The 15,461-nt window shown below is 45.4% G+C and overlaps 1 protein-coding gene across 5 annotated transcripts in view; it reads left to right on the plus strand.

Annotated features, from left to right (window-relative positions):
- DORIP1 (dopamine receptor interacting protein 1) overlaps positions 1–6,587 on the plus strand; it is a 93,802-nt gene extending 87,215 nt beyond the window's left edge. For all 5 annotated transcript variants that reach the window (XM_078659748.1, XM_078659749.1, XM_078659747.1 and 2 more), the window contains exon 6: positions 6,167–6,587. In XM_078659748.1, the coding sequence (XP_078515874.1) occupies positions 6,167–6,350 (184 nt within the window). In that variant the 3' untranslated portion in view covers positions 6,351–6,587. The remainder of the gene's footprint in view (positions 1–6,166) is intronic.
- Positions 6,588–15,461: the final 8,874 nt, after the last annotated feature.

Raw genomic sequence — 15,461 nt, forward strand, 5'->3', positions numbered from 1 at the left:
GTGTAGAACTCTCGCCCTCAACTTTGTTTCTAATCGTGTGTTCCATTCTGCGTGTATTGTGTTATTTTGAGAAAAACCCTCTTTCGATCAGAGAGCTAGTGGTAGGCCGTTGGGCCTAACCGCCTCAATTCAACTTGCAGTCGATGGAATGAACTCCCTTTAAATTCTGCCCTCGGTGCCTCTCGAAATACCCTCACACCAACTCACACAAAGTCAGCTACCTGTGTTTATCACCAGAACACAGAGAACTGGACTGCGACACGTGCAAGGCTATCCCCTTCAAAAAGACGCTTTGAGAATGTTGGGCTTGACTACGCGACATGCAGAGCCAACACACAAGCTCCATTCCGGACCTTTTCGGACCTGATTCGGAAAAAGAAGCCGGCTACGCTATTGGGACTGAGGACAAACAGGATCTGATCTCCGGTTCAGAGGACTGCTCCGACCAGGATGAAGACATCCCGCATGGACAATGTACTGTAAGTACAGTTCCTTCTTCGACCTGACTCCCAAGTCAACCAAAAAAGAAGGTTCCGGACCAACCCGCGGCCTCAGGCCCCGGTCGGCACCGAGACCACGATTCCGACGCCACGCCTACCTGTTCGGCACCGAAGACTGCCTAAAAGCCTTCCGGCTCCGAAAAGCCCCATTCCAAGTCTGACACTGAGCCAAAGCCTTTGGGATCGAAGCCCAGGTCCGGCTCCAAACCTCATCACTCTGCACCGAAAAATACTTCGGATCCGATGACACCAACCCCGAAGCCGTGGGCATCGAAAACTTCGGCACCGAAACAGACTGATGCACCAAACTCACCTGAAACGCACAGTTTTGGCAATCCGATCGGAAAACCAGATCCGAAACAAAGTATTGTACATACATCCTAAAACTGGACACATTACCACTAAAGTGACTCTAAAGAGGAAAACTGATACTGAAGAGGAATATCATATTCCCTTAAAGACTAGAACTATTGGAACTAACCCTTCCCCTCCTCCTCTTCCATCACTACCTTCTCCTCCGTCTCTACCTGTGCCAACTCCACCTGATCACTCACTATCATATACACCTGACAATCGGGGTGATGGGGATGGGGATGGGAATGATAATAATGATGATGGTCAGCCAGGACCTACAGATGAGTGGGACGACTACAACACTGACTCGCCCAGACAATGATCCTGACCTATATCCTACCAGGCCCTCTCAGCCAGACAACATACGCCATATTGAATTGCTATACAGGGCTGCCAATTACCATGGGGTGCAGCTTCACAAAGAATCCCTTTTTTGAAACATTGAACAGCACACAAAAGTGAACACATATGTTACCCATTCTGAAGGGAATGACCAGGCATGTAGACAACATATTTAAGGATCCTGTTAGGTCACTTATTGTCACCCCTAGGGTGGATAAAAAAATATAAGCCTGCACTATCTGATCCAGTGTACATAAAAGGACAATTACCCTTAGACTTGTTGGTAGTTTCCAATGCACGCAAAAGGGCAAACTCCCTAATACGCTCCACCCCCAGATAAGGAATCAAAGCTTCTCGATGCTTCAGGAAAAAGGGTAGCCTACCTGGCAGCTAACTTCTGGCGCATATCTAGTACACAAGCATTGCTTGCCAGATACGACCGTGCTAATTGGGATGAAATGGAACAACTAATCCAATTTCTACCCCTAGAACATACATCTAAAGTGCAAGACCTGGTACATGAGGGACAAGTAATTTCAAACCACCAAATTAGGTGCTCATTAGATGCTGCGGATACATCTGCCGGAGCGGTAAACACTAGTGTTCTTTTGAGAAGACACTCCTGGCTACGTATATCGGGGTTCAGACCTCCATATTGAACACACCTTTTGATAAAGAATACCTTTTTGGGCCAGTGATAGATTCTTCACTTGAAAAGTTGAAGAAAGATACAGAAGTGGCTAAAGCTGTGGGAGCCCTTAAGTATACACAGGGCCGTGGTTCTTTTTGGCGTTCTTTCTATCGGGCAGGGTCCAAAAATACTTCCTTGGAAACTGCATCCACCTATAAGGGCAATAACCAACCCTCAGGCTCTGAAAACTATATCGGAGGGGGTTACAGAGGGAACAATGGCAAAGGCAGAGGTAGAGGCACACGTACCTCCCCCTCCAATACAAAGCAGTGACTTGCCCATAGTTCGCCCCCGACCACTTAACACCTGTTGGGGGAAGACTGTCGGATTTCCCTCCAAAGTGGCAGTCAATAACAACAGACATATGGGTTCTACAGATTATCCGTTCTGGTTACTGCCTGGAGTTCATCAACACTCCTCCAAACATTCCCCCAAAGTCACACAAACTTTCACCATATCATCTACACCTCCTCAATCAAGAGGTACAGTCCCTACTACTAAAAGGAGCTGTAGAGTCCGTACCACTACAACACAGTCAGGCGTGTATTCCTTTTACTTTCTAATTCCCAAAAAGGACGGCTCTCTCAGACCAATATTAGATCTCAGAACTACATTTTTACATTCAATCACACCATTTCCACATGGTAACACTTCAACAAGTACTACCTCTTTTGCAAAAAAAGTGACTTTCTGTCCACTCTAGACTTGAAGGACGCATACTTTCTAATTCCAATCCACCCTGCTCACCGCAAATTCCTCAGGTTTGTGGTAGCAGGTCAACATTACCAGTTCAAAGTACTCCCATTTGGAGTCACCACTGCCCCCAGAGTCTTCACAAAGTGTCTGGCAGTAGTAGCTGCTCATCTGAGAAGACCAAGCATTCATGTCTTCCCGTACCTAGACGACTGGCTCATCAAAGCAAGTACGTACCAACAATGCCTCAAGCATACTTCTATAGCCATTTTGTTACTTCACCAACTGGTGTTTACAGTCAATGTGTTAAAATCACATCTGCATCCAGCCAAAACGCAGAACTACCTAGGAGCCACTTTAGGTACTCAAAACGCTCTGGCGCTTTAAAACGCGGCCAGAATTCAAAACATTCAGGCGTTAGTTCTTCAGTTTCAGACCAATCAGTCACTTCCAGCTCAAGTTTATATGCAACTTCTGGTAATAATGGCGTCTTGCATCATGATCGTTCCCCATGTCAGGTTGCACATGCGTCCACTTCAGGAATGCTTAGCCAGTCAGTGGAACCAGTCTCACGGTCTATTAACCGATCTAGTGTTGGTAAGCGGCCGTGCTCCTCGCTCTCTGCAGTGGTGGAACACACACAATTTGTCAAAAGCACGGCCGGTCATAGACCCAGTTCTACAGACAGTACTAACAGCGGACACGTCCCTTACTGCCTGGGGAGCTCATCTTCAGCAACACACAGTACTAGGCCTATGGAGTCAGCAGCAAACGATGCTCCACATCAATCATTTAGAGCTGATGGCAATCCTTGTAGCTCTCAAAGCTTTTCAAGATCACCTGTCTGGCAAAGCTGTTTTGGTTCAAACTGACAACATGACAGCTATGTATTACATACAAAAACGGGGGGGGGGCGCTCTCTCCAGCTGTCCCACTTAGCCTAAGACATCTGGAGGTGGGCTATTTACCACAAAATCTATCTCCTAGAGGAACCTCCCAGAAGTGAACAACCAGATTGCGAACCTCCTCAGCAGGGAGAGGTATCAAATACACGAATAAGAACTCCGTCCTCAAGTTCTCCTTCCATACTTCCAAGCTTGGGGAGTCCCTCACATAGATCTGTTTGCAACACCGCAAAATGCCAAAGCTTCGCCTCCAGGTACCCACACCCGTTATCCAAAGGCAATGCTCTATGGATGAACTGGTCAGGGATATTTGCTTACGCTTTTCCGCCTCTCCCACTCATTCCATCAGTGGTTCGGAAACTCAGGCAAACATCTCTCACACTAATCCTAGTAGCTCCAACCTGGGCATGTCAGCCCTGTTTCACAACCCTGTTGGAACTCTCTCTGGTACTTCATCAAAAATTACATTTAACTCCCAGTCTCCTCACATAGAGCCATGGAGAAATCAAGCACCCAGATCCCAAACAATTGAACCTTGCTATCTGGCTCCTGAAGTCGTAGAGTTTGGTTATCTGAACTTTCCACCAGACTGTATGAACATGCTACGCAGCCAAATGGAAGAGATTTGTTATCTACTGAAATAACAATAACATCAACCCTCTTGATGCTTCTATACAAAACATTCTCTGCTACCTGTTACATTTGCAGCAGTCAGCATTGGCCTATAAACCCATCAGACTGCATCTCGCTGCAATAGCAGCCTATCTTCAAAATAGACAACATTTATCGCTATTTAGAGTGCTTGTAATCAAAGCATTTATGGAAGGACTAAACCGAGTTATACCACCAAGACTTCCACCTGCCCCAGTGTGGAATCTTAATATAGTCCTCACAAGGTTAATGGGCCCACCATTTGAACCCATGCACAAATGTGAACTACCGTTCCTCACGTGGAAAATAGCTTTCCTCATTGCCATCCCTTCATTAAGGAGAGTGAGTGAACTACAGGCACTAACCATAGAAGAACCTTTTTTCCAGCTACACAAAGATAAAGTAGTTCTTCGTACCAATCCCAAATTCCTACCTAAGGTAGTATCTGCATGTGTCATAAATCAGTTGGTTGAATTACCTGTTTTCTTCCCTCAACCTGATTCTGTTGCAGAACGAGCTCTACACACCGTAGATGTTAGAAGAGCACTGTTGTATTATACTGAGAGAACAAAATCTTTTCTTAAGACCAAACAACTCTTTGTCGCTTTTGCACCACCTCATAAGGGCAATCCTATATCCAAATCCAGTATTGCTAGGCGGATCGTTCAATGTATTCAGTGTTTGCTATGTAAAAGCCAAAAGGACTCTAACGGTACCCCCTAGAGCACATTCCACTCGTAAGCTAGGAGCTACTATGGCTTTATTAAGGAACATCCCTATTACTGACATCTGCAAAGCTGCAACATGGTCCACACCACGTACATTCACCAAGGACTATTGAGTAGGTGTGCTAGCCAGACAACAAGCTAATGTGGGCCAAGCAGTACTTAAAACTCTGTTTCAGACAACTCCATCAGTTCCAGAATAGCCACAGTTTGGGTGAGACTGCTGTATTGTCTATGCATAGCATGTGATCTACAGCTCACATGCCTCAAACAGAAAATGCTACTTACCCAGTATGCATCGGTCCTTGGAATGTAGAGCTGTAGAATCTCATGCGCCCACCCACCTCCCCGGGTACCTGTAGCTGCTGTAGTTCTATTGTCATTATACATATACATACGCATGGACATCTCTATTCTTTACTCCTACTCCATTCTCTCATCCTCTACGGAAAACAATCTGAAGATGGAGTCGATGACCATGCGCACTATCACCTGAAGGAGGAGTCACTTACCTCGTGACTAGGAAGACTTCTTTAAAGAAAAACTAAGTGCAAACATCTGGACCCAACACTAGATGGCGATCTATGCATAGCATGAGATTCTACATCTCTACATGCCAAGAACAGATGCATACTGGGTAAGTATCATTATCCTTCTCTGTTGTCTCTTGCATGGTGACCTCCACCCAGCGCCTGTTGTTTATTATGAACCAGAACGCTTTGTGCATGATCAGGCTGTCCTTTGTGAGGCCCATTTTGTTGTTTTTGCTGAGTCCATGCAGCGGTTCAGATGGTCTTTATCTCACCCAGTCTGTCTTGGGAGCCTGGCATCCTGCAGCACTCGGCTCAATCCAGGTGGGGTCTCTTGTGCCGTCAGCAGGGCCCATGCAGGAGTGACCAGGGCCCTTTCACAAGTCATTGGCAGTGATGTAGGTGGATTTCTGAATGACTATTATCAGATTACTAAAGGTATATTATCTGGGTAGAATGGAGCAACACTCCATCACGTCTCTCCGACCATCATGCTGGCCAGGATCCCCAACCTCCTAACTTTTTCAAAATCGTGCATCTCCATGTTTAATAAATTTGACAAAATATCATGAAGATATTTGAAAATCGAGGTATTGTAATCACATGTTGAAGAGCGCCCTTTATCTCTCCATAGAATTCACAACCAAGAATGCACATTCAAATGAGCACGTAATGTTTAGAGCCTTTTGTTGTAAGATTTTATTTTTCTTATTTGTATTTTACCACTTGAAATATCTGGACTTCCATTCGTTTAAATATTTATTTGTCTTTTCAGGTACTTGCTGGAAGGTGCGACGTTGTTCAATAAAGAGGAACACCACTATTCTGCAGCTTTTCAGATTGATGGATATTGGATGCACTATGACGGCCTCAGAAATGTCAACTTAATTTTGCTGAATAAACCCCCAGAATTTCTTCTTCTGTCATCATTAGTTTATGTTCGAGCAGCTGAAAAATAACTAATGCCTGAAAGCTCGGTTGATTATGCAAAATAGTTTTTTTCTACCCTCTTCATGTATGTACACTTGGCATCCAAGTAAACAGTTTGGACTATAGTAGTTCTTTTCTTGTATTGTCAGGTGCATTTTCCTAGATCAAAACACTATGCAAAAGTTTGTATTGCTTTTTACAGTGTATCATATATTTTTGTACAGAGCATTTATTTGGAATAAAAGCTATGCTTCTTTCCTTGTAAAGAGTCGTCCTTGTTCCTTTGCATTGCTCATTTAGCAATGTTCGTGAGTAAACTGGGCAATACACAGAATGGAATAGGTGAGTCTTGCACCTAGAGGTGTTTGAGATAGTTTTAGTTGTATTGTCGTGTAGTTTCCACCAATCAGTAGGAACTACACATGTGGGTAAGACATAAACTTAGGATGGTGCCAGACTGATTCCATGTACCCCCGTAGGATATGTTTTCCCTTGGACCAGATAGCTCGCAGTGCCACCGCTAGTCCCCCTAAACCTAAACAGGGAGCAAACCGTTCTGGCAATCGCTGAACATGACAACTCTTTTACCTCAGGAACCGTGGTGAAGGACTTCAAACTTTCGCTCAGTCACTCTTGCTTTCTTTCGATCAGAGAAATATACGAAGAATACACAAAGGGGTGTTTTCAATATTTATTGAACCAGAGTGATTCTTGTAGAGCATATATGGGCTGCAATGATTAATAGACCGAAGCAGATAAAAGTTATGAGTGTCAACAAAGAGAATAAAACCTAAGTGTCAAGGGTGTGAATGTATGGTCTGCCAAGAAAACCCCCTTCTGGATGATCTAAACCCTTTACCTGGTGCATAACAGTGTATGCCCCGGTCTTGGTCATGACTGGACACCCCTCACAGAGATGTCAGCCAGCTGCTAGGTGAAAGCTTCAGCATGCAGGGATGCATCGAGATCAGAAGAAGTGTCTCCTCTGATTAAGGAAACAGGGCTATGTATTGAAAATGGCATTCTTATGTGTGTTCTACAAATAGCTGTGTCGCCATAAGAATGTAATAATAAACACATTTGTATTACGCATGTGAGAGGCCTTGCACTTAATGCCAAGGCAGTGTGATGGTATTCTCACGTAGCGTTTTGTGTTAGCACGATTAATGTTTCTGGGAAACCAGTCCAAGCGCCACAAATGTGTGGCCAACCTTAATGTGGCAAAAAGAAAGCAACTTAGTAAAAAAGGAATTGTGTACATGCAACAATGATGCTAATTCTTAAAGGGCCTAACTCTGGCACATGGCAGTATGACCGGCACTTTCAGATCTGGGAATTCAGAAAAGGACACAACTAAATAAACTAATCATCATCAGTCCTTGTCCATAAGGGTTGTAAGTAACACACTACATATGGACAGGTTGCTCTTTCACAATACGGTTTGGTTGTGTTTTTAAGTTTTAATTAGCCTTCTTCTGTCTGGGTGCCCAACTGGACTGACAGTAACAACATGAAAAGCTGTCCTGAAGAACAGAAGGTGCATAAATGGGAGAAAGGCGTTCATGGTGAAAAGTCTTCTTTCAATATCCACATTTATAGTTTTATTGCTTATGTGGTGTTTGCTCTGACTGATGGACTAGGAGTATGTTGATATACATTGGTAGACGAGCCCAAAAGAATTCTGAACCAAAGAGCATTTAGCTTTCTCTAGGCAAAGGGTTCTGGTGGACCATACCAAACACAGTGGACTTTGAGCCCTCCCATTGCTTACCTTAGTTGGCTTTGCCACTATCATTTGCTTGTTTCTTACCCAATGGCTTGCCGCCTTGTATCTGTCCTTCCCCTGGATCATAGCCTTCTTCCCACAATTTTTGTTTGCTTTAACCTTTCCACTGCTAACATTTAGGGAACTACTTTTTCGCAGCATGTGTGGCTGTAGATACACAGGCTTCTGCCATCTGGTGTCAAGCCCCCCTTCGTGTGTGTGAAACTAAAGTCTCTGCTGGCTTCAGCAGAGGTGGCTTGGTTGATATTTTCATGGTAACAGGATGAATGAAGAGGCTCTTCTGCCTTGCATCGAGCTCTTATTGGAGACTTTGCGGGATGGGCTGCTCTGAATCCTCTGAGCTGATTGTTGACAGTGCACTTTGAGTCAGTCAGTCAGTCAGAATATCTTTATTCGACTTTTTCCAAGTCATACAAAGAAACAAAAAACAATAAAACATGACATCCAATACATATTTCTACATTTATCTAAAAAGCAACAGTCTAGATGCACATTTAAAAAGCTATATACATAATTAAAAAATAGATTTACATTTCATATCAAGAAGAACTTAGTAACCATTCAATTTTAAGGCGAAATTTGGCCAACAGCTTTCGCCCTAGCAGCGGCCACTAAAAAGTTAGCAGTGCAGAAAGTAATGCGAGGATTTGACAGGAGCTGTAGGAAGAGCAGCGCCGGGCGCACCTGTGTGAAGCCCACTTCTTTCAGGATGGGAAGCAAATATTTTTTCCTCTGCTCATGATACAAACTACAAAACATGACAAAATGCATTGTGTCCTGCACGGAAAAATGGTCGCAGCTACAAGGAGGGGCTAAGTCTGGCTTCTGCCAGCACTTAAAGGAACCTAAATAAAAATGTAACAGGTTAAACCTAAACTTAATTAACAAAAACCTGTGATAAGGGAATGTAACGAAGCTAAGATAAGGTGCGAGTGAGGATGCGCTAACCAAAAGGCTGTGTGCCCTTACTGCTGGTTTCAACAGTTCGTGTTCCTCGCGGCGCGCTTCCTTCCTTTCCCTAAATGACTTTTTTATATAGTCTATGTCCTGAGCCCTAATTTTTTCTGGGCATGAGAAAAGTTCTGGACGGCCCAAATCTGTAAATGATTTGACTAAATAGGCCAGCCATGGAATGCTGCTGTATTTGTCAAGCGATAAAACATCGTGTAAGATTTTATGGTTCAAAGGGAGGTCTTCATTCAACCACATTTTCAGCCACAGGGTCAAGGGGGCTAGACTCCATGTATCTGACAGGTAGGGTAGGCCCACCTCTTTGTGAATAGAATAGGTTGGTGTTGATTGTGGTACAGAGAGGAGAGATCTAATAAATCTATTTTCTGCTCTCTGAATAGGGTCAAGATTTACATACCCCCACAAAGGGGACCCATATAGTGCGATAGCCACAGGCTTACACTTGTAGATTTTTAATAGGGCTTCCATGGGCCTAGCTCCTAACTTGCCAGCAAAACCCAAGAGCGCTGAGGATGATCTGATTACGGCCAGCCTCTTTGCTCTTATCTGTGGCCCCCACGATCCTTTTTGGTCGAACAATGCACCCAAGTAGGGGAATGTGGTTACCTTAGAAACGGGGACCCCTCTGCAAAAGAATGATTTATGTCTTTTTTTAGTACACTCACGCCCCATTACCATCGTGTGTGACTTAGAGACATTAACCTTGAGGTCCAAATTATCCATAAAAGAACCGAAGGCGTCCAGAAGGAGCTGGAGGCCAACGCCGGTACGAGCAATCAACACAGCGTCGTCCGCGTACAGGAGTGCCGGAATTTGGACACTTCCTGCGCGCGGGACGTCCGCTTCCTGGCCTCGCAGGTGTGCCCCCAGGCCATTAATGTAGATGGTAAAAAGCGAGGGGGCTAAAATACAACCTTGCCGTACCCCCTTTAGAGATTTAAACAGTGGGGTACATCTGCCATTATTTGACACTCGAACAGCTGCAAAAAGCTCCTGATGCAACGTGGCCATGAACACGACCAAAGCTTCGTCGATGCCCATCTCCAACAGGATCGACCATAGTTTTGACCTATTGACCAGGTCGAAAGCCGAGGAGAGGTCCATAAATGCTAGAAACACGGAACCCTCCTTGGCCACAGTGTATTTAGAGATGAGTAAATGCAGATTGATACATTGTTCAATGGTCCCTTTTCTCTCTCTAAAGCCATATTGCAGTTCGGACAGCCCACCGCAACCCTCAACATTCTCACTCAATCTGGATAAGAGTACCCTACCCAAGATTTTTATGGTTGAGTCCAAAAGGGATATGGGCCTATAAAACACAGGATCGTCCCGCTGACCTTTGTTTTTAAAAATAGGGACAATGGTGGATATGGCCCACGAGGCGGGGGCTGGATTACCATTAACTGCGTTGAACACATTTGACATAACCTCCGCCCACAATTTAGGTGAATACATAAAAAAGTCAGCAGGGACTCCATCGGGTCCAGGAGCCTTGTGTTTGGTGGTTGCCAAAAGAGCTTTTTCCACTTCTTCGGGATTAAAGATGATAGGATGTGCAACTGCGTTTGGACCTTTTTGATTCCTTCTTCGTCACCCCCATAGATGTTTTTGAAATGAGACAGCCATTTTTCATCAGTAATCACGCAGTCCATGGGTGCATTTTTATCTTCAGAGAATAGGGGCTGTTTGATGATCTCCCAGAATCTCCTACTGTCCTTCAACACTGCCGCTGAAAGGAGATTTCCCCATGTTTCGCTTTTGATGGTATCTTTACGATTCTTTATGGCTGCCTTATAAGTTTTCCTTAGTCTCGAGATATCATCTTTAACCCTAGGAACATTTTTTAGGGCTACCAACAGTTCTCTATGGGCTTTCGAGCATGCAGAGTCAAACCAACGCTTGTGTCCTGGGGCTCCCTTTATAGGTTTGGCTAAAAGATCCTTTGACACCTGGTCGCATATTGCCTCATATGCTGCTATTATTTTTTTCCCTTGGGTGCCAGATTTTTTTACAGAACTCTACCTTGTCTTTAATTTTTGGGAAGTTTTTTCCATAGAAGTTTTCCGGGATCACTTTGGCCCACTTCACTCGTCTATCTTGATCAGTGGTCCTCAGGGGATATGCAAGTTTTGCGGTTATTGGTGATGCCCCCATCAGAGCTCCCCAGGCCACTTCAAGTAATACGGGGTTATGGTCGCTATGGTGTGTTAAAACTGTACGATAGTCCGTGGTCCGATTTAGAATGCCTAGTGAAACAAAGATGTAGTCAATCACTGTTCCGTATTGGGTGCCAGTAAAAGTTGGCATTCTCAGGCCGCAGTCAGGTTCGTACAGGTCATAGTTAGCGAGTAGTTCTTCAAGCTCCTGCCCCTGTGCGGAATGTTCAAAGTGGGGTCCCTGTAAGGCCGCATCGTCAACCTCGTTTTCGCTACTTCCCTTACAGGCTAGGTCCATAAATGTATGTTAAAATCGCCTAATAAAATAAACTCAAAAACAAACTTGATATTCTGAGATACTGTGTTTAAAATACTGTCTAGGTTAGCGATATTGCAACCTCTATAATCACTATTCCCAGAATTGTAAAAGTTGACATATAAGGTCCTGCTGGTATTATTGATCACCCTTTCAACCATTAAGATATTATCAGAGTCAGTACTAATCTGCCTATAGCTTCCTTTTAAGTCCAAGGAGAACAAAATTACCAAGCCACCTTTAGCTCTACCCACTCTGCTAGGGACTGCAGGTTTAGTGAAACTAGTGAACCCATCCCACCAAAGATTGTCGGATGTGTCCCAAGTTTCTTGCAGGGCGATGATGTGATGGTTAGAGACAAAGCTCAGCCAAGCGTTATCCTGACGTTTTGCATTTAAGCCTGCTACGTTCCAGCTTATGATCTTACAGGAGTCAGTGGGTGTCCTAGATTCATTTACCCCCTCCGAGTCCCCTTCAACTATTTGTTGCGCTAATGATCCCTCATTAGATTCCACTTGAGGGAGGCTCTGTGTATCCTCACTAATCGTGCTTGGTTTAGCACAAGCCTCCGTCCGAAGTAAAATCGGAGGATGGCCGAGAATTGTCGGCGCTTGAGACTCTGGTGCTTCCTTGTGAGTAGGATCACTAAAGTGTTCGACAGTGTTATGTCGACCACTTTTTAATGTTGGGTTGTTCAGCGCCTCCCTTTCATGATCGACTCCTACTTTAAGTCAATCACAGGTATTTAGATCAGATAAGGGACCAAACCTATTTCCTGTACCAAATCCCCCCTCAAAGGGAGTGGCTACCTGACCCTGTCCGTAAAGTGCTGCGTTCCACATAGGTTGTGGAGTATTTGGGCGTATCGAAAACTGATCGTTTCTCAACCAGTGTGTAGACCTATTGCCCCGAGCACTATGATCGTAACCCAAGAAGCCAGGACCCCAACCATTTGTTCTTGGCTCATGTGCCAAGGCAGGCCTGATGTTTAACTCATTCGGGTAATTAAATCTTCCTGACTCAAAGTTTGCTGTGGGCTGAAATCGATCATTATGATATCGTGGTCTGGTGCCCCCTCCCCAGCTACTGGTGTTAGTATAACTCTTCTATCTGGGGATGTTGGGGAAGGTAGCAAGCTGAGTCTCATTATAGAAAAATTTAAGGGTAAGGGGAATTATGGAACCACTACGACGTTTGGGTGGGAAAACATTAGTCAAAATGTCTGGGAGAACCTCCGCATTGGCAAAGTTTAAAATTACACAGTCCCCTTTAAACTTTTTGGGCTTACTCCCAATCCAAGATACCCTCCTGGTCATAACGATATCCCCTGCCAGTTTATCGAACCCTTGATGTGCCATGTGCATGTTGTTAGTAAGCCAGTGTAGCGCTTTGTCTTTCAAACCCTGATTGGACTCTATTTTGTCTTGTGATAGAACAGGGACGTTTGCCAATACCAGTACTACTGGAGAGGCTTCCATGATGAATTGGGCTGAGACATCCTCTTTTCGTGGTTCCGCTATAACAGCAGTTGTACTGATGTGGGGGTCTCCAGCTTCTACATCCTGTCTAGGTACAGGTAGTGATGGAGATGGTGGCAGTGGCAGCGGCCCTTGTTGGGTGGGCTGTGGATTACTTTCAGTTGGGGTAACCTCCACGTCCGTGACCGCTAGATTTGTAACAAGGGAGGATAGATTCGCTACCTCGTCGGCCAACTTGCTGTGCACCCCGCCCAACTTTTTAACCTCAGATGTTAATTTGTCCAGTTGCCCGATCAGGGGCTTGATTATAGTCCTGATTTTGATGTCTATCATATCTTGAATCCTATTAAATAGGTCGTCGTCAATAATTCGTCTTGACTCTACATCAATGTCAAGCTCCGCATATTTCCCTTCACGTCTTGGGGGTGGGGTGGCGGGCTTTTTCCTACCTTGTTGTTTCCCCCCCCCGCTTTGCTGGGAATTTTCTACAGGCTCTAACAGCCCGTGTTGCAGGCTGCAGGGGTGATAGGACTTCGTCCGTAGTGGCTATCTGGTGATTTGAATCAGCAGTAGTATTATCTGATAAGTCTATTAGATCGATTAGTGGGTCAGAGTCATCAGCCTCATTGCCATTATCTTGAGGAATATCTTGAGAGATAGGATCTGCTAGATTTATAGGGGGATTTTCTAGCAGTATATCAGATGTCGTTATGCTTGGTACACTTGTGGGAGGGCTTTCTGGAGGCAAAATAGGCGATTGGCTCAAGCCAAGGGATTGCCTTCTCTTGTTGTTAATGTTGCTGACCACTTGTACTAGATAGGAGTCTAAGGTGTTCAGTGGCTCAGTGGGAGCAGGTACCAGTTTCTTCCCCATGTTTGCTGCAGTCTATTGAAGGCTGTCTGGGGCTGGTCAGTCTATCAGGACTTGGCTCGGGTGAGTTCAATATATAGTAATAACGGTACAATGGGGTATAAATATCAATCAGCGATGGCGATTTGACGGGTCAATATCATCAGCGCAGTGTTATATGCAAGGATGTCAAACTGGGAACAGTACCTTGTTGTCCAAACGGTAGGTGTCGGTAGATGTCAGGGGGGTGGCCTTGCCTGGCCTTTTCGTGCCTCTGAGGGCCACAGAGGGCCCGCCCTTTGCCCGGGCTTCTCCCGGGATGCTTCCGCGTGCTCCCGCACAGCGGTAGTGTGGCTTAGTTTTATTAGGTATGGACCACTCAGGGGGCGGGGCTAGCAGGGAGAGCAGGCCAGGTGTGGCCGGCAGGGACTCCTGGGAGATGGAGTCCCCGCGCTTGCTCGCAGCCCTGCACTGCCCCTGGACACCCCAATAGAGTTTGCCAGATCCGCCGAGTCCTCCTCCTCAAATGCGGGACCCGGGAAGCGGGTACCGCAAATTGCAAAGTTCGAAATGCAAAATCACGGGATTGTAGCTCCGAGGGTCACAGAGCAGCCCAGCAGCAAGGTTCGCCGCACAACAAAGTTCGAGGTGCAAATTAACAGGATGTAGCTCCGAGGGTCACAGAGCAGCCCAGCAGCAAGGTTCGCCGAACAACAAAAGAACAAGGGATCCAATGGCTTGCCGCCTTGTATCTGTCCTTCCCCTGGATCATAGCCTTCTTCCCACAATTTTTGTTTGCTTTAACCTTTCCACTGCTAACATTTAGGGAACTACTTTTTCGCAGCATGTGTGGTTGTAGATACACAGGCTTCTGCCATCTGGTGTCAAGCCCCCCTTCGTGTGTGTGAAACTAAAGTCTCTGCTGGCTTCAGCAGAGGTGGCTTGGTTGATATTTTCATGGTAACAGGATGAATGAAGAGGCTCTTCTGCCTTGCATCGAGCTCTTATTGGAGACTGCGGGATGGGCTGCTCTGAATCCTCTGAGCCGATTGTCGACAGTGCACTTTGAGTCAACATGGTATTTGGAAGTGACAGAGGCTTGGGTACCGGTATAGAGTGATTCTGCAGATTGTCGGTGGTTGTGAGCCAAGTAGGACTCTACCTATGAAAGGGATCGACACCTTTGGACTGTTCCTCTTCAGATCTGAAGCCTTCTACCGGTGCCAACCAGAACCCTAAGATTACAAAGACCCTCGAGCTGGCAACGCCTTGAGCGCTGGACTGCACGTCTAACTACCTCAGGAGTGTTGTGTGCCTCATCATGTAGATATACCCACGATATACATATCTGCATGCTAATGCATACACACTAAGTCTACTCCAACAGGCAACTACTTAAGTTGCAGCACGAATACGCAGTACCTCTCCACACTGTGCGCCTGATCAAATGACACTTACACTTGAATGCCTAACATGGAACGTAATGGGGCTATACAACCCGTGAAAAACTAGACCAGTCCATGCCTACCTCACTAGACACAATACATCAGTGGTGCTAGTCCAGGAGACATCTTGTAAA

The sequence above is a fragment of the Lissotriton helveticus genome, chromosome 9, assembly GCF_964261635.1.
Source record: "Lissotriton helveticus chromosome 9, aLisHel1.1, whole genome shotgun sequence".
Taxonomy (NCBI): Eukaryota; Metazoa; Chordata; class Amphibia; order Caudata; family Salamandridae; genus Lissotriton; species Lissotriton helveticus.